Source organism: Equus caballus, chromosome 27, assembly GCF_041296265.1.
Source record: "Equus caballus isolate H_3958 breed thoroughbred chromosome 27, TB-T2T, whole genome shotgun sequence".
Taxonomy (NCBI): domain Eukaryota; kingdom Metazoa; phylum Chordata; class Mammalia; order Perissodactyla; family Equidae; genus Equus; species Equus caballus.
Window position 1 is genome coordinate 26,229,548 of NC_091710.1, and position 26,521 is coordinate 26,256,068.

Consider the following 26,521-nt stretch of genomic DNA (forward strand, 5'->3'; position numbering starts at 1 on the left):
AGAGCTCGATGAGTTTGTGAGATCCCCCCAACCCCTAAAGGCTTAGAGGGGCAGAGCCCAGGGCAACATAATCTCCTTAGGACCAAATGACATTGAAGCTTCAGTCATGAGGGTGATGCACATGTCCTAGTCACATTCCCCTAAAAGTGCACACCGCACTTTGGAGGCATCCATACAATTCAGGAATGATGCCTCTTCTACATGGAATTCCAGAAGGCAGCAAGTTTATCAAACTGTGCTCAGAGCCTTGGGCACTTAAGCATTTGTATGTTGATATTCAGCCTTGTTGGAACCTTTCCCTTGGAAAATCCAGGTGGGAAGAGTCTGTGAGGTAGCGGGTTACAAGGATTTCCTTTCGAGGAGTTCTTGCAGCCATTCACAAATGGCTACACTCAGATTTTGCGTGTCTTTGTCAAATTTCCAGAACACACTGGGCATGCTCCCACCTCTGCCCTTCTTCCCTCTGCCTGCAGTGTTTCCTCCCCAAAGATCAGAATGGCGTGTGCTCTCCTCTCCCCCAGAACTTGACTCATATAGCACCTTCCCAGGGCTGCCTCCCCTGGCCGCATTATTGAAACATGCAACTCCTTCCCCAAACCCTACATTGCCTATCTCACATCACCTTATCCCTCTATCTGTCTGACATACCTGCTATGTTCCTTCTTATCATGTCTATGGCAATCTCCTCCACCAGCATGAGTTCCACATGGGCAGAGACTTTTGTCTGTTCCATTGCTGCTGTTTCCCAGCCCCCAGCACAGTGCCCTGCACAGAGTAGGTGCTCAAAAGGTATTCATACAATGAATTAGTTCTATGTACAGAAATCCTGTAGTTGATACAAGGGATCAGCATTGTGGTCAAAGAGATGCTGAGAGCTAAAGAACAACCAGGTGGTCAAACATGCACCCCAAGTGAGGGGCAAGGAGAAGAGAGATTTGACTTTGCTCTGAACAAAACTTACACCACCAAAGGCCAAAGCTTTTCCCTTAAACCCAGTGTCCCTTTACAGCTGCCTTCTCTGTAAGCTGTTGGGGATATTTTAGAGAGAAGAGACGGCAATGTTTCCTAAGCTCTGACACCAAAGGGCCTGATCTGCTGAGATGCACCTGAAGCCAAAAGGCAGTCTCTCTGCCACTTATGCCCTCGTTCATCCTGGTATCAAGTGTTCCAGCTCTAACACCCTCGAGTTTTTAATCTTGAAAGTGTGAAAATTTTGCTTCCCTTGTCCACTGGTTGTGAGAAAAGATGGAATAATGTATGTGAATAAGCTTTCTTGGAAAATCAAAGAGAACTTAGAATTGTGAGGCATTATCATCATCTACCCAAGCCCTAAGCCATCCGTTCTCCCTCTGCAAGGGGCTTGGTCCTGGGGGCTCCTTGGCTCAGCTCTACTTACTGTGGCCAGGAGGGAATCCAAGAAGCTGCCGGAAAAGACAGTGCCTGTGGCAAAGGAAGTGCTGAGATGCAGGCTTGTTCCAGAGAGATCTCCTTCCATTCCACCAAGCTGTTCAATAAAGTGGACGTTGGAAGGATTTTCTGCAAATCAAAAGAGGTCAAAAAAAAAAACAAAAAAAGAAAAAAGAACAAAGGTAGGCAGACAAGCTTAGGAATATAAGACTACCATACAAGGCAGGGCAAAAGGTGACCACTTAATCAAAGGATTTGATGCCTACTCTGGGGTCAGTGTGGGATCTACCTCTCCTTCAATACCTTTTCTTGTCTTTCCAAGTATCTTCTTCCTCTAAAGACATGTATCCCTCCTGGGTACCTTCATCATCAAGGGGATATCTTTGTGCCTCCAGCCCAGTGTCTCCAAGCAAGTGTCCTAATTGTCACCCGCATATAATTTGTCTTTCAAACAAGGACACTTTTGGAAGTGAAGGGGAGGCACTCTCAATGATGGCACTGGACAATAGGCATAAATAGAACATGTGATCACCCCAGTTATAGTCTTTTTTCATACCATGACTTGGTATTTATTTGGGTTTCTAGAGTTATCCAGGCCCAGAAGGAGTTAAAGTAGTATCTCTCAAAACTTAATGTGCATATGAATCACCTGAGGCTCTTTTACAACACAGATTCTGATTCACAGGTCCAGCTAGGGTAGGGCCTGAGATTCTAGCGTCCAACAAGCTTCCAGATGCTACTCATTCATATTCTACACTTTGAGCAGCAAGGCCTCAGAGAATCATCCTAATTGAGGACAATGTAGCAGTGGCCAAATTATCTATTAGCATATCTATATTGGCCCCAGGCTGAAACTCAGACCCTTGTGGGTGGCCTCTGAGGGAATGCAATTGGTTTTTGTTGGCAGTGTGGGCAGAGGTACTGATCTTCTTTGTTCCAAGTCTGTTGCTTCAAAAGTGTTTGTGTAGAGAATAGCATTGGAAGATAGAAATATCTCCCACCAGAGCAAAGAGAAGGCATGCTTATTTCCCACTATAAAAGATCCTGGTTCCCTAAGTTCTGGGTACCTCTCTTATAAAGCAATCCATGGTGGGTACAGGTATCACCTGGCCCTTCTCATGCCACCATGTGGGAATGAGGTCTTGGGCAACCAGCACAAAACAGGACACTCTGGCTACTGCTATTGCTGTGAATAATAACTGCTCTTTATTTCTGACCCAGCGGTCTTGTGTCCTCTGCCAGCATCCATGAAACTGTGGCAGGTTAACTTCTTAGTTTGCAAGGAGCACAAAGTCTTAGACCCTTCACAGTTCTTGACAGTCACATTACAGATCAAAAAAAAAAAAAAAAAAACCTACTAGATAGACAACTCAGAATACATTCCTGACTAAGATTGGATTATTCCCTAATTCTTTAATTGTTCCTTATTAAGTTTGGGGGAAATGATATACTGCTGGTATTAGTGAATCATTTTCCTCTAAGTACTACATACTTTTATAAAAGATGAGCAGTGTATGACTAATATCAACCCACATTTCCTATGTACACACACTTTCCTCTCCTCGCATTGCCAACCCTCAATGCACACACCTATCCCAGGAGCCCTTGTCCAAATCTGACTGTGTTATCCTAAACCAGCAGCCTCAGTTTCTCTAGCTATTTTCCTTATTTTTCTGTAGTTCACTGTACATTCTGTACCAAAGTGCTGGCAGTCAGACCTGTAACTCTCATGTAATTGTGACCCTTTCCAGCCGGAACAAGAACAAAAAACTAAGTGAGCTGGCAGATGACTTGTCAGGCTAATTTGACAAGGGCCACCTAGTGCCAGAAAGCCTTTAGTTGAACAAAGACATAAGTCCCTGGAGAAGGACCAGATACACTTCTGGGCCTGTGAGAAGCTGGCTGATTCCGTTCCAAATACTCTTACATTACAGTCTTCTAATCAATGTCCTTGGTATATATACACCTCGGAGTTAGAGATGGTTCAAAAGGTAGAAAAATTAAAAGTAAAAAATGTAGCTGACAGTTTTGAGAGGGTTACAAATGGGCTGGCAGGTACAAGTCAGGATCAAGAGATCTGAGATCTTCAAAGCTGGATCCGAAGAGATGCTGGTCCGGGATTCAGGGGGACTAGACTCTTTCCCACCTACTGCATTGTCACTCCCAGACAACTTGGTAATGTCACCTACTGATTCCTCTCTTTGTACCCTTGCTTCATTTCTGGGACTTCATTTCTGGGTTCATCTAGTTTGGTATAAGTCTCACTCAGCTTAGATACCCTGAATCATAGAATGCCCATTAGGAATCTTGCTACACTATACAATCGAGTCAAATCACATGCTCAGGACCAGCTTTAGAGATCATCTTTGAGTTGGTCCAATCTTTGTTAAAGGCACCATTCACCTCTCTGGCATCTTCCCCTCTTTTCATCAGTTATTACCAGTATTAAATCCCAGTGTGTCCCCTAGTGCCTCACAAACATACCCCAAAATGCACCCAGTCACCTTCCCTGTCTTCCCTTCCCTTCTTTCTGCTCTCAGAGCTCCTCATATCTAGGAAAGTTTCATGTATGTGCATTTTCCATAAGGTGTTGGTGAGAGATAGAAGTTTATCCTGTTATTTCTGCATGGAGTACTTCCATTTCAGAAGAGCACCACTCAGAGCCGGGCTTAAGATGATACAGGGAGACTCCTGGGACACAAAATTTAAGGACCCCAAGAGTGAATGTCCCCTTAAAGTCTGCACCCTGGGTGCCTTACTTTCCTCACCCCAACGCCAGTGCTGCTATCACTACAGGAAAGGAAGCTGCCTGACCTAAGCTCCATGATGGGTAGGTAAGTTGGTATACAGAGCTCCTTTCTAGCAGTCTTCAAGTCCATGTCCCAGCCTGTGGGAGATTCGCTCTCAGTGAGACTGAGCCAGTTGCTGGTCTCCCTTTTCTGATAACTGGAAGAGTGGAGAAAGCAGATGCTATTCCTGCATCCTGACACCCAGATCTAGCATGCTTTGCTGGATGATGTCACCAATTGGGTAAAAGCCTGGTGTAAAGTCCAGTCAAGTACTTAATGCTCTCTAGGCCACGTTCTGGTTCCCCAGTCCTTGGATTGTGGATTTTAAAAAGAAACTTGGAACATCAATCATGGCTCACAAAGATTTGTCCCTTGAATTTTGTCTTTGAAACACAACTTACTCAGTTCAGTGAGAATGGGAATTCTTCTGTAGCCTGATTTTTCAGAATATCCATTACAGCCCCTTGAAGACTCTGTAGACAGATAATAACAAAGAAGAAAAGAGATTGACAAATGTAAATAAAGTGCCTTGCAAACGTTGACAAGGATATAGAAGTACACCGTGTAACTTAAATACTTTCTCTTGGCAAAGTTACTGTCATGCCCAAATCCTAAATCCTTCTGCATATTTCCAAAAAAAAAAAAAAAAAAAAAAGAAAAATTTGGGCCTCCTCAGCATCTCCTTTTGAGACATATGGTGTGTTGTGTGTGTAAGTGTGTATGTGTGTAGGTTTTCTAATTGGCACTTCACATGAATTACAAAAAAGACAAAGCTCTCCCAGTAGTTGCTCATTGACATCATAAGTAAATAATGATTACTCTCCATGGAGTGGTGGTGCTGAACAATGGCTCAGGCAGGAAGTGCTTCAAACCACATCCATTTGCTTGTATAACCTTGAGGAAACTGTGAACAAATGGCTGTTCCATCAGTGCTTTTGGAGACATCATGACTAGTTTCTGGCTCTTTGAGATCCTCTCTGGGCTGGAGCACTGCTCATGTCTTCTTTCTTCTTCAGCTGAACTGGCTGCTTCCCATCTCTGGTTAGTCTGCCTCAACCTGGAATGCCTTTGGAGCTCCTTAAAGACTGGGTAGAGTGTCACTGGGGGCCTCTGACCTTTGAATTCAGCTACAGACAGACTTCCCTCCTGCCTTTGGTCTAGTCTCATCTAGTCTCTCCAAAAGAGAGCGGATGCTCAGCACTGGTCTGAAACACAGCATGATCACATGATGAACCATGAAGAGTTTCAAAGAAAAAAAGCAGGATACCAGAGTTTGGGTCTCCAAATTAAAATAAAAAATGTAAAGAAAGAAAAAAGAAGAGAGAAATGGGAATCGGGGTCTCGTTAACAAACAAAACCACACACAAGGATCTCATCAGAAGTTATGCTTTAAAACTGTTGGTTACCTTTCTTGAACTTTCCCTAGAATATCACGTAATGGGGAAAAAATACTGTGAAAGCTAAAATTCTACTTGTAGTTAAAATTCTCTGCTGCCTTGGAAGAAGGTGAAATATTTGGAGGATCCTTTGTTTCCTGAGCCAGGTAGGTGGCAGGGGAGGGAGAGTGAAAAGTGGAGTGAAGGGAGATGAGCTAGGTGGTAAGACAGCCCAAGAGACAGACAAAGAGAGGCTGTGGAGATCTAGTCATGGAGATGGGGATGTGGAAAGAGAAAATCCAAAAAGAGATTGTTTTCAGAAAGAATGCCACTTACTACAATATTTACCATCTCTTCCATCTCCCCAAGAAGTATTCAATAAAAAGCCTTCACTTCTTATTAATGCAGAGTAGAGCTGATTATATTTTTGATAGCCACTAAACTTCTGAGTCATGCTTCAAGGACGATTCAGGGTAAAAACAGAAGCCCCACGGGAAGAGCTCAACACATCTGGTTTACAGTTAGACCTGACCTTAGTAATTTAGTAAAACCCTTTAACTTCAGGTGAGGGAATGGAAGTCCATTTGCTCTGACACTGGCTGAAGGACAGCAGCTGACTTTCTACCTTAACTCCATCTTTTCCTTGTTCACACTGCTATTTAAGAGGAAGATTTACATTGATGGCTAAGAGTTCAGACATCCTAATATCCTGGTAAATCTTATTCATGATGGGATCTGAATACCTTAAGCTGTTTTCCCTAAAAAAATCTCTGGGGATTTCCATAATGCAGGAAGACTTGGGGCGAATGAGATTCTACTTTATTCCCAGAACTGTGAGAGATGGTTTATGTACCTTTCCTCCCTTCCTTCCTCCCTTCCTTTCTTCCTTCTACAAATATTTAGAGTATATACTCCATGCTAGGACTGTGAAGAGTCCCTGCCCCAGAGACATACCACATGTTGCAAATACAAAATTTTTCCATATAGTGATGGGGGCTGCAAAAAACCCAAACCTTTAGGTGGTAGGTTACTTTAGACAGGGTTTGAGGAGAGGCTTCTCCGACAGTGGAACAGAGTCCTGAGGGATGAGAAAAATTCCCTCCAGGCAGAGGGAATGGCATAGGGGACCTAAGGTAGGAAAGAGCCAGTATAAAAAGGATGAAATAGGAGAAAATTCAAACTCCCTATTGGCCTGCAGGACCCTATATGATATTCCTATATTTGTCATGAATCACCATTGTGGTTTAAAGAAGGGAATTGGCATTATCTGATAAATATCTGTAAACGGTCCCTCTGGCTGCTGTAAGCAGTAGAAAGAGTAGGGAGATAAGAATTATACCACGGTCACATCAAGTCTGTGAATTAATGAAGATGGGAAAACTGACTCAGGCTTTACATACCTTGCCTAAGATTATATAGCTTAGAAACGGTGGATGGGTTTTCATACTCTGATGAGCACCAAGATCAAAGCCCATGCCATTTTTAATTTGTAGCCCTACTAAAATATACAAAGTTTGGCTGGCATTTTCAGTAAGACATTGAGATCAGTTTCCCTCAAAGAGGAAATTCTCCTTTGACCCCTACTTTTTGATTCCAATTCCCTGAACAAAGGGCTTGGAAAATCCTAACTTTCAGAGTCAAATGTTCTCATTGGATACAGACGTATCCACATCGGCTGAAGTGACTGCTTAAATGTCTGCTTCTGACACCAGCTGAAGGATGGCAGCTGACTTTCTGCCTTAACTCCATCTTTTCCTGTACAGCAATAGTTAATTTGAATATGTGTCAGATCATAGCCTGGGCACATTTTACTAATGTCAATATTTTTCTACCTAATAGTACACAGTATTATACCTGAAATCTTCCAGGCTGGCAGGTTGCTATTACAAAAGATTGCTTAATTGTAGATTACTACTGTACATTTAAATTTCAGTAGCATATTAAGTTGTCAGACTTAATTACCGTTATATGTTTAGATTATGCCACAGATTATTTAGTTCAGTACCTAGGTTTGCCTACCTCTTCTCTTTATGACGTGACAGGGCAGTAATTACAATATCACTGGAAAACCTGAAGTTTTCCATGGAGGTGTCCAGGAGGCCCAGCGTTCTTACTGATCCTTTGGAGAGTCCTGATTCCGTTGTCCCGCCACCCCCAACATCTCTTGGTGAATCACTGTATGCAACAACCTTGATGGTCCTAGATGAGCTTCCTATGCAACTTTATTATGACCGTGAAGGTGTGGGAAAGCCTACTAATCCCACAAAAGTCTCACCAGGTAAGCCAGGGCAAGGTTTGTCAATCTCAGTACTATGGACATTTGGGGCCAAAAAGTTTTTTATTACTTGGGACTGTCCTGTGCATTATGGGATCTTTGGCAGCATCTCTCACCTCTACTCACTAGATGCCAAAAGCATCCCCCACGTTGTGACAATCAAAACTATCTCTAGACATTGTCAGATGACCTCTCAGTGCAAAATTGACCCTGGTTGAGAATAACTGTCCTAGAGGAAGGGAAAGAAAATTGTGCATCAGCCAGACTTATGTTGGTGCTCAGCACGGAAGATGCTTTCTACCTCCTGGAAGAATTTCACCATCATTTATACTTTCAATTCTTGGATGTGGGTATTCCTGTTTCCACCTCTTAGGTATGGTGCAAGAGGAGTATTAATATGAAATGGAAAGAGTGGTTAACAGAACCAAACAAGCTTCTCTGAGGATTGGGAATTTCTATATATAAACTCCAGGTAGATTTCTATGATGCCAGAGTAATTGGTGAAGTTCTGAGTAATAGTCCTTTGCTATTCATATGTGCTGACAATGTGACTTTACTGATGCTATAGCACAAGATAAACAGAATTTATGACCTTTGCTAGGTGGCACAGTAGAGCCTTTCTGGACTTATATTTCCCCATCACACAAAAGGGTATGATGACATCCACAGAAGGATGGTACAAGACCTACACAATATATTTTTCTCTAAACTTTCTCTTTTATCTTTGAGGAAAGCGCCTACTCATACTTCATGAGATTCAAATACTTTGACAGTCCTTCATTTTCTTTTCCTTCTTTCCAATCCTTTTTCCCTCTGTCCTCTATCTCCTTCTACCAATCCATTTAGTTGTTCCTTTAAGGGCAACCTTCTAGCCTATAAAAGAGCACAGGACACATCATACTTCAATATATTTTTGTTGAATGAATGAATAAATAAGAGAAAGGATGAAAATCATTAGATATAAAGGAAACTAGAATTAAAATCATAGGTTTATATCTTTCTAGCCTACATAGGATGTGAGATTAAAATAATATAATAACAGGAAAGACAAGTCACCCAGATGATTAACTAGATGGCTTCTGGTGTTGTCATTTTATCACAAGCTTTTATTGAGTGGGCATTTTCATTTGTTTATTGATGATACTGCCTTTAAAGTGAATATTTCTTTTCTTCCCAATTACAGAAAGTTGCAAGAATGATACACACATATACTCACATTCACACACCACGCACAAATCTTTTGTAAATCTGAGTGACCCTAATTGCTAAGCTAAGGATTCACAAGCTGAACACAACAGCATTTTCATGGATCTTCAGATTTTCTCAGCAGAGGTATGGCTCACACCTCCTTAGTCTGAATTTTCATGGTACTGTGATATTCATGAGGTACTTTGCTATTAGTTCTGCTTTGCAAAAACTCCTGAAATCCTGGGTGCTGAGTGGTGTTTGGTTGCTTAGTGAGGGTGTGTCAAGTAGCTGGCTCAGTGCACCTACCAAAAATTAGACTAGATTACTTGTGTATTCCTTTGTCCGAAGAACCTTATATTTTCCTTCCTAGCAACAGTGCCTAGGAGTCAGAGAGAGTTCTTTTGTATTTCCAGTTTGACTCACGAACACTTTTATCCATAGCCATAATCATGAAAGCCTTACAATGCCTTTGACATCTGACATCTCCAAGTTCCATGCAAAGTGGAATAGCTGTGGTCACCAGCTATGTGGCCAGAGGACTGAATACCTGAGCTTGATTACAGAGGATCAACAGCCCCAAGGGAAATGGCTCTATGTATGGACTCCAATCATGGTTTACCTTTATTTCTTGAATTGAAAGTCTGTTTTAGATACAGAAAATTATTCAGTAACAGCACTTTCATATTAGGTTGAGTGGCTAGTAGAACATTTGTAGAAAGCATTTTCCCATTTGGGGAGAGAAGGGAAACCACAATTTTGTAGTGGGAATTTACCTCAAGCACATTCTGGGTAGTGTGACATGTGTGGCAACTCCTCAAGAGTCCAGCTCCCTGGCTCATTGGCTTCACTTCAATAGGTGTGTATTAAGCATCTACTACTAGTTGTACTAGGCACTGAGAGAAATACAAAGGGGCAAAAGACACGAGCCCCATCCTGAAGACATCTCCATTTCTCACCGTCTCTTTCCAATTTGAAGCTGAAACATGACATTTTCAGTCTATAGAAATTGGAACGGACCTTAGAGATAATCTTCTAAAATTCATATAGTGAAAGCATCTTGAAGAGATGAGAATATATGTCATTCTCTCAACCATGAAACTAAGAATAGTAACTTGAACATCTATAAGATCCAATGAGAATTGATTGACAACAATAATACCTGTTGTTAATTACAATAATATACCAATTGTTATGTTCACTGATGGTTGATCAATAACAACAATAATAGCATTTACAATTTTGTGATTTTCCTTAAAGTGGGGAAACAGTGTTATGTGCATTCCATTTACAAGAGATGAATATCATTTTTCATTTGACTTAGGATTCCCAAGGACTGAGCTGTCCACTACTTCTACGACAGCATTCTCAGAGTTGGAAGGGATCTTAGAGGACATCTGGCCCAACCTCTCCTCATCCCCATGATTAAAGTGCTTCAGAGAGGAGTTAGTTCTCTTTCCTTATTCCATTCTCCCTAGCCTATTCCTGTTAGGGAGTTGTTCTTACGTGGCTCCGAGGTTGTCTGGGTATGGCACCTAATCTTCAATGATCCGATGGCGAGGGTGGCCATGATGGTGTCTGTGTCTGCCAGAGTCGGGCTGCTTGCTGACTTGGATGGGGAGGATAAGACAGCGCACATAGAACATTCCTCTATGTTGACTGCATGGAGGTCTCCAGAATAGAGTGCAGATCCCTAAAGAGAGAAAACCAGGTAAAGAAGGGACTTCTCAGATGAAAGGATCTTATATCATGACTCATGGTGGTGGATCTTTGTGAGTAAAGTGATTTTTGAGCCAAAGCCTCTCCAGCCTCCATTGACTTAGTGCCTGATAGTTGACAGATTTAGCCTCATCAATCATTAATATCTTAATGTGACTAAATTTCACAGACCCTTTTCTGAGAGCATGTTGGGTGACACAAAAGAGGGTGGGGAGGGAGGAGCCTGAATCCATTTAGATGACTCAGGTGGGAGCAGAGAAGCAGAGTAAGGGTAACAGTGGTGAGGAAAATTCAGAGGAAGGAGAAGTTATGAGTCTAAAGGCAGATTCTGCATCCTTACAATTTTGCCTGTAGCTCACCCTGCTTGTACTCTCCAGATTAACTAGCAAAGTGCTGGTTGCTTCTTTCCTTTGGTGGAGAAACAGGGATAGATCTGGTCCTGCCTTCAGGTAGCTTAGACTTGAATATTGGTAATTCCTAGCTGGGTCTGGAGACTTCTGGTCATTTTCTTTTCTTCTTTTCTATGGACTAAAGTATGGGAGCATGGCAGGGAACTTTATGGTGGCTTTTTTAAAAAGCAAACAAAATTTACTTTTTGAGAGAACCATTTTTGAAGTTTGAAAAATACTCCTTACATATTGACAGCATTATTTCATGAAAAATCAAATGCTTTGGTGGCATTTCACACCACACATAATGGCTGTTTTTCATCCGGGAAAATGGTGGCATATAATGGGATACAGACCTATGAAGCTTCAGAGAAAATATGATAACAACCTCAATGCCACATTTGCATAGTGGATCCATTTCTCAGAAATGTAAAGCTAATTCTTCCTTTTCATTCATCTATCAAGGACTGCATGGCGTTATTCCATAAAAGCCGTGTCTCCAGAAAAGAAGAGAGAGGTAGAGTGCAAAGGCTGGCCAGTATCAGCTTAGGTTCAGCCATTAAGTCAGAATCAGATTCAGAAATGCAGAGAAACTCTGATCTATAGAAAGACTATAAAACATAGTTATAAACATAAAACAGAGTGGCCCCTCAGCATAAACTCAGGAGCCACAATGTCTGGATTTAAATCCTAGTTCTGCTACTAACCTGCTGTGTAAACTTGGACAGGTTGCTTACTCTCTCTATCCCTAAAGTTCAACGTCTTTAAAATCTACCCCATATGGTTATTTTGATGTTTAAATGAGTTAATATATGTAAAATGATTAGAACAGTTTCTGGTACCAATAAGCACTATATAACTGCAAGCCATTTTTATTTTATTCTTATTATTAATGCTAGTACTGTTAGTGTTATTATCATTATAAATATTCACTATCCCTTATGTGATACTTACAGGCAGAATGTATATCTGCGGAAAATTCCGAAGAAATCGCCATTCTCTCTGCAGGTAATCCAGAGAGCCAATGAACACAATGTCCTTCAGCTCCTGCCGGGTATAGTTGCTAGCTCTCAAAGGCATTACAAAATTCCGAAGCCCCATCAGCGTTGAGTGGGCGTCTCCAAAGATACATGCTACAACGTGGTTCTGAAACTCATGCTTTGACTTGTCGCTTCGTTTCTAAGCATAAGCATGCCAGAGTCTGGTCATTTTTAGAAACAAGACAACAGTCCCTCAGAGAGGGCTCCTTCCCCTCATCCCAACTCTTCTAGGTACAACCACAGGAGCACTTTCATGAGGATAATACAATTTTGCAAATTGCTCATAAAAAATGGACCTTATCAACAGTGTGCAATTATACTTTTTATCTTTCTGCGGAGCTCCTTCTTATTTCACTGTTTTTAATTTTCTATTAGCTTGAAGTGCATCAATTAAAACTCAGATCAGCATCATACCTCAAGGTGTGAAATCACTGAACCAAATGGAGAAAATATCTCTTATTTTCATTATACATTTTTAGCCTTGTACGTGCTGTAGGAAGCTTCAATGAAAAACTAAAACATTCCAAATTCCATTGCTAAACTTAAGTCTTCTAGAGAGCCCTAAAAATTACATCAAGCTGTATAACATATTGCAGTTTTCACTGGCTTTTCATACAAATGAAAATACATATTAGTTTGAACCACATGAAATTGACTTATAAAAAGTCAAAAATGGTTGAATATTGTCAATTTCGTATGGTTTAACCTCATACACTGAACTGATTGAATAGACTCCAGAGCTGAGGGAAATCATCATGCAAAACGCACAAAAGAAATTAGAAGGTTATAAAAATTCCATTTGATCCCAAACATTTGACTATGTCTCTCACTATCATCAGCATTGCCAAGTGATAACATCTCCCTTATACCTCTAAGTCGAAAACAAAATAATATTCATGACGAATATTTAGATGAGATTTCCCCCACATTCATGCAGACTTTTAAAAACAATAAATGTAACTTTAATAAAAAAGAATGTTATTCCTGTAGGAAACTTATTTTAAGCCTTGGTATGATTTCTTTCAGGGAATGAATCAATCATCTCTCGTGGCGCTGGGATGGAGTGGAATGAGTACTCGACCTGGAGTGAGAAGAGCTGATTCTGTATGCGGGTTTCATCATTAGTTGCATGACTATGAACAAACTAGTTGACATCCCTGACCCTCAATTTCTTTAAGTTTAAATGGTTTAAAAATAAAAGTTCATTCTGTTGTGGAAATTAATTAATAGATTGAAAGTACGCTGTTTGACTCACTATTCTTCAATAACTATTAATAAGATCTGAATCTTATTGAGTTCCTAGATTTCCAGAGGAGGACTCTTGGAGGGTGGTAGAGAATAAGTTAAATGTATTTAAAAGGACTTCCTCTATGAAGCGTGTCCTACATTCCTGAGCACATAAAGACTCAGAATATTTCCAGTGGGTATATCATTCTACCTTATGCCAGTCCTTAGCTGGGTTAATGACAAACTTCTATGAAACAGGAGTGGATGAAATCTAACAAGATAAATAAGTAGCATCTGACATCTCAACAGTTAGAGTATGTCAAATTAGCATACATTGGGAAATACTCTTTCCAAAGGGAATCATGTTCTGAGGGGGAATAAAGCTACTTGTCTGGAGAGCCTTCCTAGAGAGTGATATAAATCTTAACCAAACCTGTTAAATAATTGTCTCTAGCTAATCTGATTAGTTTTAACTTGAATAATGAAGCCTTTAACAGTATTTAATGTAACATGCCTGAAGTCCAACAATTGCTCTTGTAAGTAGAACTAAACAATTAGAAACAAGATACATGGCAGAGTGCATTACTGTGCACAGCTAGAGAGGCAATTTCTCCAGGAAACTGTGGCACAAAATTGTCTCCCAATTGAGAGAGATGGTGGCTTTTGGGGGAAGAGGAGGATGCAGTGTTCGTTCAAAGTAACTTAAATCGACTGCTTCCCCTGGACCCTTCTGCAAACTAAACCAAGTTCAAAGCCTCCCTGAACTTTGCAATCTGGACATCTCCCCTCCAGGGCCACAAGTTTCGAGACACTTAGCATTTCTTAAACTAGAAGCCCTTCTAAATGTATCAAGAGACTCAGTGGGTGTTCTGAACTGTATTCCACGTCAAGTGTCATAAGGGGGAGATCTGTTACAGCAACCTGACTGCGTGCCTAATAAATATGGCATCAGAGAACGTCTGTGATTTCCATTTCTTGGTCTCTTGGATGCCTCCATCTGCAACCAACTTCCCAACCTCCTCAAAGATTTCCCTCCCACTGAAAACATGTTTGGCTTCCTGCTCAACGGATGTTTATTTTGCTTAGTTTAGAATAAGACATACTTGCTAAAATGGTGAGTTTCAGCAACCCAAATAGCCTTCTAGTGGATATGACAGCACTGACAATTTTGTGCTTCTGATCAAATGATTGATCTGCTTTTACAAAAATTGGAACATATTCTGACAGGACACGGGCACTGAGCCACAAGGATCTTGTGTGTGTGTGTGTTTAACAGAAAAAAGTGAACTAAATCACTTTTGGAAAGCAGGAAAAAATATATAATTATCAATTAGTCATAGTTGAAAAAATGATATAGAGTTCATACAATATGCAAGCAATCACTTTTATTAGTTAAATTTACCAACTACTGCTTGCAAAGTAGACCACTGGGATTAGACCCAAGCTTCCAGTTCTGGAAAATGAGAATAGATGGGGATCCAGAAGACTTAGGACATAAGGCTTTTTATTTCTTAGTTGCTGACACTTTAGTGAGCTGAGTTGGTTTGCCTCCTTGAAAGGACAGAGACAGGGACAGGATTCTAACATAAGGATTCACTCATGTTGTACGGGGAGGGGAGCATCTAGGAAATACATTCTTGGTGAATGTGTTAAGTCTATGTGTAGACAGCTTTAAGAAAATCTGCTATAGAAAATCCAAACTTTAAAACTAGTCAATTAGGGGGGCCAGCCCCGTGGCATAGTGGTTAATTTCGCATGCTGTACTTCGGCAGCCTGGGGTTCACGGGTTCCGATCCAAGGTGTGGACCTACACTTTGCTCATCAAGCCATTCTGAGGTGGCATCCCACATACAAAATAGAGGAAGATTAGCGCAGATGTTAGCTCAGTGACAATCTTCCTCAACAAAAATACCCCTCCAAAAAACCAGTAAACTAGGAAAATGATTACTTACTTAAAAAAAAAAGAGGAAAGACTGCAGAGTTCTTGTAAACAGTATATTTCCCTGGTGCATTTAAATTGATTAGATTTAGTAGCAAAACATCAAAGTTTCAGGAGAACGTTATTCTGAATAACTGACTCAGCTAAACTGTTAATGGAGGGAAGAAGTAGTTGAAGAATCTGATCTAATTGTTTTAAATCCTAGCATATGACCTACATAGTCTTTGTCAAAAGCCACATCTGTTACCTTGCATGCAATTTGAATGGCTGATGAGGTATGTATTTTCCTTCAAAATCCACAGTTTACAAAGAGAAATGGCAGGTACTTATGACTAGCAGAAGGACATCATTTACCCTGGGAGAAGGTCTATTTGATTTGATTTGGTGCAAGATAACCTACCAGAATCACGTTCTCCAAAGCGGTTGCTTTGCACCAGTGAAACATGCCAGTGCTGTCAAGCTGGCTAAAATCTTGTTGCACTTCATGTGGAAAAGTCCTGAATAGGGAGAACAGAGAGTTAGCCTGAGAACATTTGGGGCTCTGGTGTAACAAAGCCAAGATGTCAAACTCGTTAGATCCTTGAGCCCAAAGCAAAGAACAACACGAAGAGAACAGCCTCAGGTTTGTGAGGCTCCAAAATAAAGATTCATGTCTGAAGCACACCAAGAGCTGAATGCCGACTGTATCACAGCTGAAGACATACTAAGCACTTTGGGCACAAGGCCACAAGGATTGCATGTGTGTTTAACAGATCCATCAGTCTCTCTTTTTACCTTAGATTATATGTGCCTTGAAGGTAGTCATTTCTGCTCTTAATTTGGTTATTATCATGATGCTGCCATTGCTTGGGTGAAGTCATGAGAGGTGTCCTAGGTACCTGAATACAGAACTCAAAAGGCTGTGAGATTGAGTCTTGCGTGGCATCTCTCTCCTTACCCTGTTTTCCTCTGCTCTCCTTTCCATATCTTTCCTTATGAGTCTGTGTTGAAACATTCTTACTTATTAAATGTGTTCTGCATTCTTTACAGCTTCCATCACCAGCCTACATTGGGCTAAACTTTGCTCTAATATTGATCTAAGTTCGTGGCAAAGCCCTCTACGTGATCACCCCACATTGCATTTAGGCACAACACTTATCATGTAATATATTCGGTCACCAAAAGGGTTAGATGATCTTTGGGAGAATCCAACTCACATCCTAAGGAATGTACATTTGCTTATTAGAGAGGAGACCATTCTAGGATCACAGAAAGTTTAAGGTTAGAAAGGATCTATTTAAGTCAAGAGAATCTAGGTGTGGCCTGCAGAAAGAACCTCAAAATCCCAGGGGCTCAACACAACATATGCTACTTCTCACTCATAATATATACTTTACTCAGGTGAGCAGGTGTCTCTGCTCCATACTGCCACTCAGAGTCTTAGGGAGACAGAGGCTCTATCATCTTAAGCCCACACACCTGGAACACACATCCTCCTCAGTTATTAAGGCACAGGAAGAGAAAGAGAGTGGAGAGTCAAGCCCAGGCTTTTAACTGCCTTGGACCAAAGTGGCACACATCATTGCTGCTCACATCTCATTGGCCAGAGCTAGTCACATGGCTCCTGCTAACTTTAAGGGGGCTGAGGAACCTGGGAAACAACTGAAATATTCAGTGAGCATTTTTGTCTCTCCCAGAGACTTTAAAGAATACTCCTTATTTTAGGGATAAAAGTCAAAGAGCTAACAAATTGTAAAGCTGGCATTTGAATATAACGCTGAGGTTGAGATTACTGGTGCTTACAACATTCAATTCTCCTTTCCTTCCTTACCATAGGAGCAGTTAGGTGGGACCACATGACTAGTTCTGGCCAATGAAATGTGAGAAGTGATGGCTGACATAGTGAAAAGTCCCGGTGTGATTCTTCAGGCTCTTTCCTAACCTGCTATAGATACGACCAGCCTGACTGCCTGAGTGACAATGTGGAGCAGAGTGCCCTTTCCTCCTTGACCCGTGCTGGATGTGTAACATGAACAAGAAATGCACCTTTGTTGTGCTAAGCCACTGAGATTTTGTGGTTGTTACCACCGCCTAAGTCCATCTTATCCTAACACAAATATCTTTTCTCAAAACATGTTCCATGGAATATGTAACCAGAGAACTCCTGAGGAAATGTTTTCTGTAGCCAAATAAATCTTGAGAAAAGTTTCCCCTCTTCGAGATTCATACTACATTTTAGCATATGGAAGGTTCTGAAAAGTCTTACAAAAAGGAAATCCTTTAAAATTTGTATACACCAATGTTTCACACACTTATTTGACCCCCAAAACGTTTACTATTTACTATGTACTTGTTTTATTTATTTACTTACTTATTTAAAAATATGTTACTATCCCTTGATACATCTTTGGGGACACACTGTACTATGTCACACTATAGATTCAGCTCTGGTAGCTTATGACATCATTCTCCTGTGAGATTTTACTGTATGTCCTGGGAGAAATACAACCTATTACTCTCTGTGCTGAAGGGTTAGGGATTTTCCTTGTGAACTAACACAGCCTGTTATCCAACGCCTGGCCCAAAGACTCAGACTCCAATATAATGACTAGCAATTTTGCTCTCTTTACCCAGGTTAGTTTCTAAATTGCTATCTTAGGCCATAATTTTTCAGACAAAGGGACTTACTTAAACTTGGGTTGAAGTGTCAGGCCTAAAGTAATGGGATAGAGAGAGGACCCAGACAGGGAAGCTGGGGTGGAAGGATGGGGCACTTGAGAAGGGTTTGGAAAAGTAGAGAAGCTAATTGCTAACCCGATTGGCCAAGGCCTAGGTGCATTTCTTTATTTTTCTCTCCATTTAAGATCTAACTATAAATTTAGTGGACTGTGGTCATTTACCTAGCCAAAAGATGTTGTAAGCTTCAAGGTCAGCTTGACCAAAATAGGCTACCTTGTTCATTCAAGTTAACATGCCTTTTGGTGGTTTAAATATTGAGAAGTCATGAGTCCCAACACAGAATTCTAAGAGCCACACAACACATGCTCTCTTAATGGTACTAGACAGGACCAGTGTGATGGCTTTATGCCAAGCTTATTAAAGAGACTCACCAGGGATCAGACCTAAGACCTGAGTCTGGTTTTGATTTTTATCAGGATTTGGAGAACTGGCTATGTTACTCATTCATAGAAACTTCTCTTCTCTCTATGTGCAGTTTCCTAGACACTGTCCCTCAGATGTTGATATAGTGTGGCTAAGTTATCTTCAGGGAAATGGCTTCCTGCTCTCTGCCTTCACCACTCCAGTCTACAACAAATGCTCCTACTTTTCTTCTGGTCACTTTCTGCAGTTTTTTCCTACTTCCTCTCCTCTTCCCTCCTTCCTCCCCCAATGAATGGAGAGTGCTTGGTCTGGAAATTAAATGCCCTTTTGGCAAATGGAAGATGATCTTCTTCCAAGTACATTTTAACTTGACTCAGAATAGCAAATCAATCACTGTACACCTTTCTATCATAATAAAAGCATGATCTATGTACACAAGCTGTCACAGCCAACATCTTTCTTCATTCTGATGTTATGGAAAACAGATATGCCTTAGAGGAAACACCTGTTGGAGCCCTGCATAAAAGAAGAGGCTAGAGGAGACCCACTTCATCATAAAGGCATCCATCTGGTGTCCTTGCCAAAGCAAAACCTGATGCAATTTAGTTCACCATCCCTTAACTAAAGCTCCCTTCTGCCATATGCCTTGCAAATGACATGAATCTTGCAGAAATATAGCTTCCTAAAGAGACTAATAAATCATCTATGAGAATGTGCAGCACTAGCAGTCTTAGAACTTGGAAACAAGTATTATAACATAAAGACTGATGCTATTGGAGGACAAGGTAGCCACAAGGCACCATTCAGGTCATTCAGAGCAAAAAAGAAAAGCCACATCCTGACCACAGTAGAGGCCTCTTTCTCAGGTGAGGGGGCTTTCTGGGTAGGGCAGCTTGGCAAGAAACATGGTGGGAGTTATCTGAGAGAGCCCTCAACAAGAAACGTTTGGGATGTGGGTGGAGTTGGTTCACTGGTCACAAGATAGGCTTCTGGGTGTCCAAGCAAAGTGTCGTACTGAAACCTGAGAGCATCCAGGAGGCACTAAACCTTGAAATGTCCTCAGAATCAGGTCTCTGACTTCCACCTTAGGAAGTTGATAGGTCAAATGTGCTGGGCGAGAACAACCTTTGCAGCCAGTCCACTTGTGGATGTGCAGAGCAGCACGTGAATAAAGCCTCTGGCTTTTTTACTGATGACTGGCTTTCTTCAGGCTTCTTTCACATGCATAAAGCCAATGTCTTAGGAGTACATGCTTGAACATGTCCTAGCTAAGGAAGGCAGGCTGTTTCTTCTCTGCTTTCTTGAACCATTCTGAAGAGAAGTTTTATTCTCCCATGTCCATAGCAACTTATCCTGTATGAATGCTATCACATAGCAGAAAATATAAATGAAGGACCACGTGCCTTTGGTTTCCAGTGGTGCACCTGATGAGGGAGAGAGATAAACTATGTAGGAAAACCCTTATTAAGAAGGTGGGGTAGGTTTCAGTGCCAGGTCAGGAAGCATGGTTTCCAAGAGCTTAAGTCTGTTGTCATCATCTCCAATTTACAGAGTTGACTCCGGTTATTCTTAAAGATGATCTACCAATGAATGAGACCCTCCACTGTTCACAATAGCGATTAGAAAGTTCAAAAAGCACCTATGGTTCCTTTTTTCTTTTGCAGACATCATTTCTGGATGCATTAGGAAATCCTGGCATGTGACCATCCCATTTGAAAACTCTGTTAATCTTCATAGGCGGCTTGTAAATTCTCAGGAGAGAGTTTTCTGGCCTGTATGCAGAATGATATAATTTTTGCTCAAGGCTTGAGTTAAGTAAAAGTAACAAGCTTCATAAAGTCTTAGCATGGGGAGAAGAACAAATCCCTTGGCCAAGGGTTGGAGAGGAGAGGAGGAATGTGTCCTTAGGGCCAGGAGTTTCAGCGCCCTTCATGGTTCAATCTTTGGAAAAATCCATTACAATGTTCTCTTGAAGGCAGTGATCAAGTTCCCACCAAAAATGGAGAAAAATTGCTCAGTCCTAGGATGCCTTTGGTGCTGCTGAGGACTTTGCATCTTGCAGGCTACAGCTGCCTTCTCTCCAATGACTTTGTATATAGCAACAAGCCTATTCAGTTCACCCCTAATCTGAAAATGCTCATTTATTGTCACTTCTGAATACCACCTTTTGTGTTCTGAGAATGAGAAAATCACCTAAAATTTGAAGAGGTGAGGGCAAGTTGTATTATCAGTGCTTCCCACTCTATCTTGTGGTGGTCTTTCCCTCTCTCTCAATCTTACACACATGTACATACACCCTTACACACTGACACCCATGCTACAGTCAAATTTCAGAAATGAGTCTTTATGGCCACTTGATGATTTCATTTTTCTAGGTTTCAGTTGGTGGTTATTTATTCATTACGAGGCATTATTTTTACCTGTAGGGAAACTTAAGATTTAAAAACATAGATCATTTTTTACAGTCCATTCCCCTAGGAACCTGTGTATAAGCAAGCAGAAAGGGGCTCCTGTGAGCTCTGAGAACTTTCAGGATCAAGAGACTGTGAGGAATCTCAGGAAGGCAGGAGAACAATCTAGCTTCCCTGTTAGAAAGGCCTCTGTGGTCACTCCTCGCCAAGAGAAGGAGAAATCGTGCATGAGCTTCCATGCCATCCCTCCAGCTTGACCAGATAGTCTTTCTGAGCCTCCTTTACTGGGTAAAAGGAGAGAAAACCTGCCATGAAATCTCATAGGACATGACATGTGCTGACAGGAGCCTGGCCATCGGCAAAGCACCAAACCATCTTGGTTGCCAGGTGGGAAACCTTAGGAAAGGAAGGGAATAAGAAATCTGCTGTGTGGCAGCGAGGGTGACTGGCTGTTCTGGTTTGCTCAGAAAAGGGCTTTCCTGGGACTGGAGAATTTCAGTACTAAAACTGGTCACTCTACTGCCAAAATGGGGAAAACTCCTAGAAAAGGAGGAAGAGGGGAGAAGGAAGAATAAAACACCCAAAACACTGTGCCCAGAAAACCTTCCATGATGCGCCCAGACAACCTTCTACACCTCTATGTCTATAGATGAGTTTGGTTGATGTTCAGTGGAAGAAAGGACAGTTGGGTGGCCAGAGTCCTGGATGTTTTAAGACAAACAGCTTCCAGTGAATTATACCTTTCACCCTCCCTCTGGTTCCTGTCTCCTGATTCTTTGAATATGCAAAGTCTTCATGAAGTCATTTTGAAATTATAAACTTTAATAGCAAATACTGTAGGTGTGATTAAAAAAAGACTGTAAATATTTTAAAGAGGAGATGTATTAAAATTCAGGATATCATTAGATTCAGTGTAATCTTACTTCAGTCTACATGGGAGGATGTAAACTGTGTTCTAACGTAAACCAAATCAGCTGTGAATAGTGTTCTGTTTGCCTTTAAATGCTGCTTTACAGGTGGAGTCTATCAAATCCACAGCCTCTGTTTTCAATGTTTACCACTTAAAATCTCTGCAAAGACATTTTTTTAAACCCTCTTGCTTAGAAGCTAGACTCGAGGTCAGAGTAGCCTGGGTCCAGGGCTGGGCAAGAATAGGATGGTATTAGATAAACCCACATCTGAGCTCACCATTTGAGAATCTCTCTGCTAAGCTTTGCTTTATTTCTGATGAGTATAAACTGACAGCTTTCCGCAGAGCATCTTCTGTGAAAACATGCATGTAGGCATCTAAGAACTCAAATTGTTACCAGACGGAAGATCAAGGAGAAAGATAAAAAAGACAATTTCCCTCTTCCTCACCCATTCCCCAGACAGACTTTCATTTAAATCCCTTTATATTTTATGGATATTGCATTTGGGATTTCCTACAATGTGAGGACAAATGAGGCATGACCCAGAGCAGCAGGTACCTGTAATAAAGGCTGGAGTTTGAGCCCTGGGCAGAAGAGCCCCGGGCTTCGGGCAAGCCTCACATCTCATGGGAACAATTTTCTCAGCTAATCTTTTCAGCATGAGGTTGTATTTTTAGGTGCTCTTTCTCACACCACCCAACTCTTTCCAAATATCAAATGACATTGTAAACATAGAGGTTGACCTAAATGAAAAACATTTTCCTTTCATGGGCGGTTTGGGATACAGTGTTCTCCGTTCAATGGACTAGGAGCTGAACAATTATGTCGGTTACGCTGATTCTTTTGATCCTAAAACACTCACTGAAACAAATGCAAATTTCAAGCAAAAGAGTTTTCTTTTAGTTTTTTGGCGGATATGGAGGTGGGAAGTAGGAATTTGAAATATCTGAAAACTAGCTCATTTTTCGTTCGACCGATGTACTTTCTAAGGTTTTATGGGATTGAGCCTGGGTCAGAGATTAGCGTGACAAAAATTCTTTCCTTATGCAGTAAGGTGAGCGGTTTGGCCTGGGCAATTACTAACAATAATAACCTCCCAGAAGAAATTAGGACTGGAAAAAATAGCATCCATCAAAATGTTACTGGTGTGAGTGTGCACATGTGCTAGTGTGCGTGTGTGTGAGACAGAGAGAGAGGGAGGGCTATTAAATTGAAAGGTACAAACAGTACAGAGGAAGTAAAAATAATTCCAGGGTACATGAATACTAGTGGATTTTTTTTCTAGAAATAGGAACTTATTTGTGAAGTCTTCTTTATCCACCTTCTTTGGTTTCTCTGAAATCTCTGTTGCTGGATGTCAAAATGGAGACAAATTATTAGTATGCTGGTGATTACAGATTTTTGGAAACGGTTGAAGGACCTAACGATGTGTTGAGGGCCACAGACTTTTAAAATTTCTTCACATCTGGAAGCCATCACTGGAGGGAAGCCTGCTGGATAAAGGCATCCTGAGTGTTATAACATTTTACTTAGCACAGGTGACCTGTCAAGAAGCAATGGAGATAATGGAGACGGGGGCCACTTGGGATCACTCATGATGTGGAGCTCTCCTCCTGCTCTGTGTGTTACATGATGGCTACTTTTTAAAAGTGGTGTGCCTTGATTAAAGGTGAAAAGTTAGAATTAGAGGTCTCGGTGGGAGGGAAAGGTTGTGGTTAGAGTGTTAGCGTGCTTTAATAAGAAGAAGGGATTAAAGTCAGGCTGTTATTAGGGATGAAAGGTAAGAACCAGGGTTCTTTAGTGGGAGACAGAAGAGGAGTCACAGGGTGGGATAGCCTGATAAGGAAGTAAAGTTGTGAGCGCTCTTCCTGAGATGCTCTCCACGTTTTAGCTCTTTAAATTCAAGATGAATGAGAACAAAAGGAAAGAAGTAGAATGTTCATCCTACTCTGTTCACCTCTAACTTGAAATTAAGGTTCTGCAGCACGTCAAGTCCTCGATTTTTCTTATGTGTGACTATATAGGTGACATTAGTATATGAATTTCTTGAAGCTCAGGCCTGTTATATCAAGAAACCATCTGGATGCCCCACCTCTTACCCCTACTTCTTCATCCCCAGAAGGAATTTGTGGAGTCATTTATTGCCTTTCCAATGTTATGTACTTAGTTGCAGCCATTTAGAGCAGAGAGAGGAGGGGAGAGGGAGAGAGAAAGTATGATTCTACAAACTTCCCGGGAACTTTCCTATAATATAAAGATCACCACTAAACACACACACACACACACAGAACTTTTGGCAGTAAAATTCCTTCTTATGTCTCATCTAAGTGTCTCCTGCACCATGGAACCACTGTGTATGCTGATAAGTGGGTTTCGACTTGGCTCTTTCTTGCCACGTCTCACAGCCCTGATGAGATTACCCAGGGCCCACCGCTAGACGTCCAGCAGGCAGAAGTGTGTGCATGTCCCTCTTTACTGCCCTTGTAGATCAAATGGAAGATCCAAACTAGAGCACTGTCAAGGTTTTCAGCTAAGAAGCTCTTACTTTTATAGATTAGAATTGGCATCTGTACAGAATTATACAGATACTTAATACAAATATAAATAATATTTGCCTTCCTGGTGAGTAGTTTCTTGATTTTTGCAAGAATGCATTGCTTTCCTATCATGTCTTTCTCTTCCATATCACAATCTCCATGGAAATAGATTCCAAGGTATGCTTGAGCTCTCATCACTCTGTAAGAAAATAAAGAAACTACATGTTTTGTGAAATCTTCTCCCAATTTCTTCCACTTGACCATATGACAGAAACTCATCCTCTATCACTCAGGACTACAGGGAAAAAGTCTAACAGTAGCTGCACCAAATTTCAGGTGCCTTAATAATTATTTTATTCTACACTTTGATTCCTTTATCTTATATATATAAGAGATTTCATAATTGAAGAGTCAATTATTCTTTATGTGGGCACTCTTTATTCACCTCTACTTTTCCAAGCTCTTCAACATTCTTTTAATATAGTCAAAACTTTTAGTAATAGCCTGGGTGGGAGAATTAATGCCTTTGTAAAATTATCCTAAAATTAGTCTTTACCTATTTTTTCCAGTCATCTGAAGTGATACTGGTCAACTTAATTATCTAGAACAGGATCAATAAAATTTTTTCTGTGAAGGCCCAGATAGGAAATACGTAAACTTTGCAGGCCAAGAGACCAAATTGATATTATATAGTGATAGAACAAGAGAGAAAATAAATTTTCACAATTTCTCATTGATGGTATTCAAAACTTAATAATAATAATGAATATATTTTTTGTATGACAGATCTACTCATGAAAAGAAAGGAATTTTTAAAGGGATTTTACTTAATATGGCATTAAAAGTTAGTGTTCTCTATCATCAAAATCAATTGCAAATCTTCATATGTCAATGCTGATCCTAGTGAGATTTACATTTACCATCTTTGAAAACATCTTTTCACACAGATAGGTCCTGCCAAATACAGATAATGCTCCATGTGATTTTAATTGAGCATAGTCATCACTTAGAAGGCATTTAGAGAATTCTATTAGGCTCTTCTCTCAATATTCGCCTTTTAGCATGTCATCATATAGCAGATTAATCACTTGCAATGGAAGGTTAAGGGGAAGCTCCTCAATTGCACAGGTAAATGTACTTAAAAATACAGAGATTTCCTTTGCACTTGCATCAAGGCCCCACCCCTAAAAAGAACAATGGTGGAACTGAGATTAGAAAATATATCCACTGCAAATTTGTGTTGAAATGGTGATCTCGCTTCTGGTTTTAACTTTTGACATAATAGGAAGTCTATAAAGAAACATGACATTACTTGTGATTCAAAGAACAATAATTGTCATTGTAATGACTTTATCACAGAATGTTTCACATGTAAGATCTGCTTTGTTTTTAATTTTATATTTATTTCATAAAGAAAAATTATCAAAGCTGCAGTGATTGTTAAGTTTTGAAGCCAGTTAGTGTTCAACAATAGTGATTGATGGCAGGTCTCAATCAGAAAAAGTTCACACTTAACCCAGAGCTCAAAAAAAATCACAATAAATCTTTACCACAGTTGAGCTTTTAAACTGCTCCATGGTAGGTCAATTCAGGATATTCAGCTTCTATTTCTGACAATAAGTCACAGAACTAACAATGCTGAAGTCGATGAGAGCAAATGAAGTTGACCATTGACATTCTTAGCCAAATAACTCATGATAAAGTCAAATATTTCCAACAAAATACATGATGATGAATAATACAATGAATAAGCATGGTATCTTTATACCTTGAATTTCACAAGTTCAGTAAACTTGTTCAACTAGGAATTTTTTCTGCTCCACATGTATTTTTACAGCTATCAGTTCTAACACATCTTAGCAGATTCCACTTCAGATCGTACTGAACTAGGGTTTTCTCAACAGTTTAAATTTATATTTTCACAGCTAGTTGCAGCAGGTAGACTATTCACAGAGGCTAATGTTTTGGTTACCTTAAACTCAGTATTGGCTCCTTTAATAAACAATAACTAAACGGTATCAGTAATATTTATCAACTCATAAGGAACCAAAGGAAACCACTCAAAATCACTTTCCTTATTTTTTAATTGACTTTTGATATTGCTCCCAATATCACCTCTTGAAGCAACTGCTTTTGCTAAAAGGTAGATAATATTAATTTTATTTTCTCTGAACACATTTATTGTCTGCTGCAGTTAAACACAGTTTAATTGACTCCCATCAGTAAATGACTTTC

General features: G+C 40.5%; 1 protein-coding gene across 1 annotated transcript in view; it reads right to left on the reverse strand.

Moving 5' to 3' along the window:
* KCNU1 (potassium calcium-activated channel subfamily U member 1) overlaps positions 1-26,521 on the reverse strand; it is a 150,371-nt gene that overhangs the window by 11,347 nt on the left and 112,503 nt on the right. The window contains exons 20-24 of the mRNA XM_070252722.1: positions 15,747-15,843; positions 12,095-12,319; positions 10,539-10,725; positions 4,598-4,669; positions 1,397-1,536 (exon numbers count right to left, since the gene is read on the reverse strand). Coding sequence (XP_070108823.1) covers positions 1,397-1,536; positions 4,598-4,669; positions 10,539-10,725; positions 12,095-12,319; positions 15,747-15,843 — 721 coding nt within the window. The remainder of the gene's footprint in view (positions 1-1,396; positions 1,537-4,597; positions 4,670-10,538; positions 10,726-12,094; positions 12,320-15,746; positions 15,844-26,521) is intronic.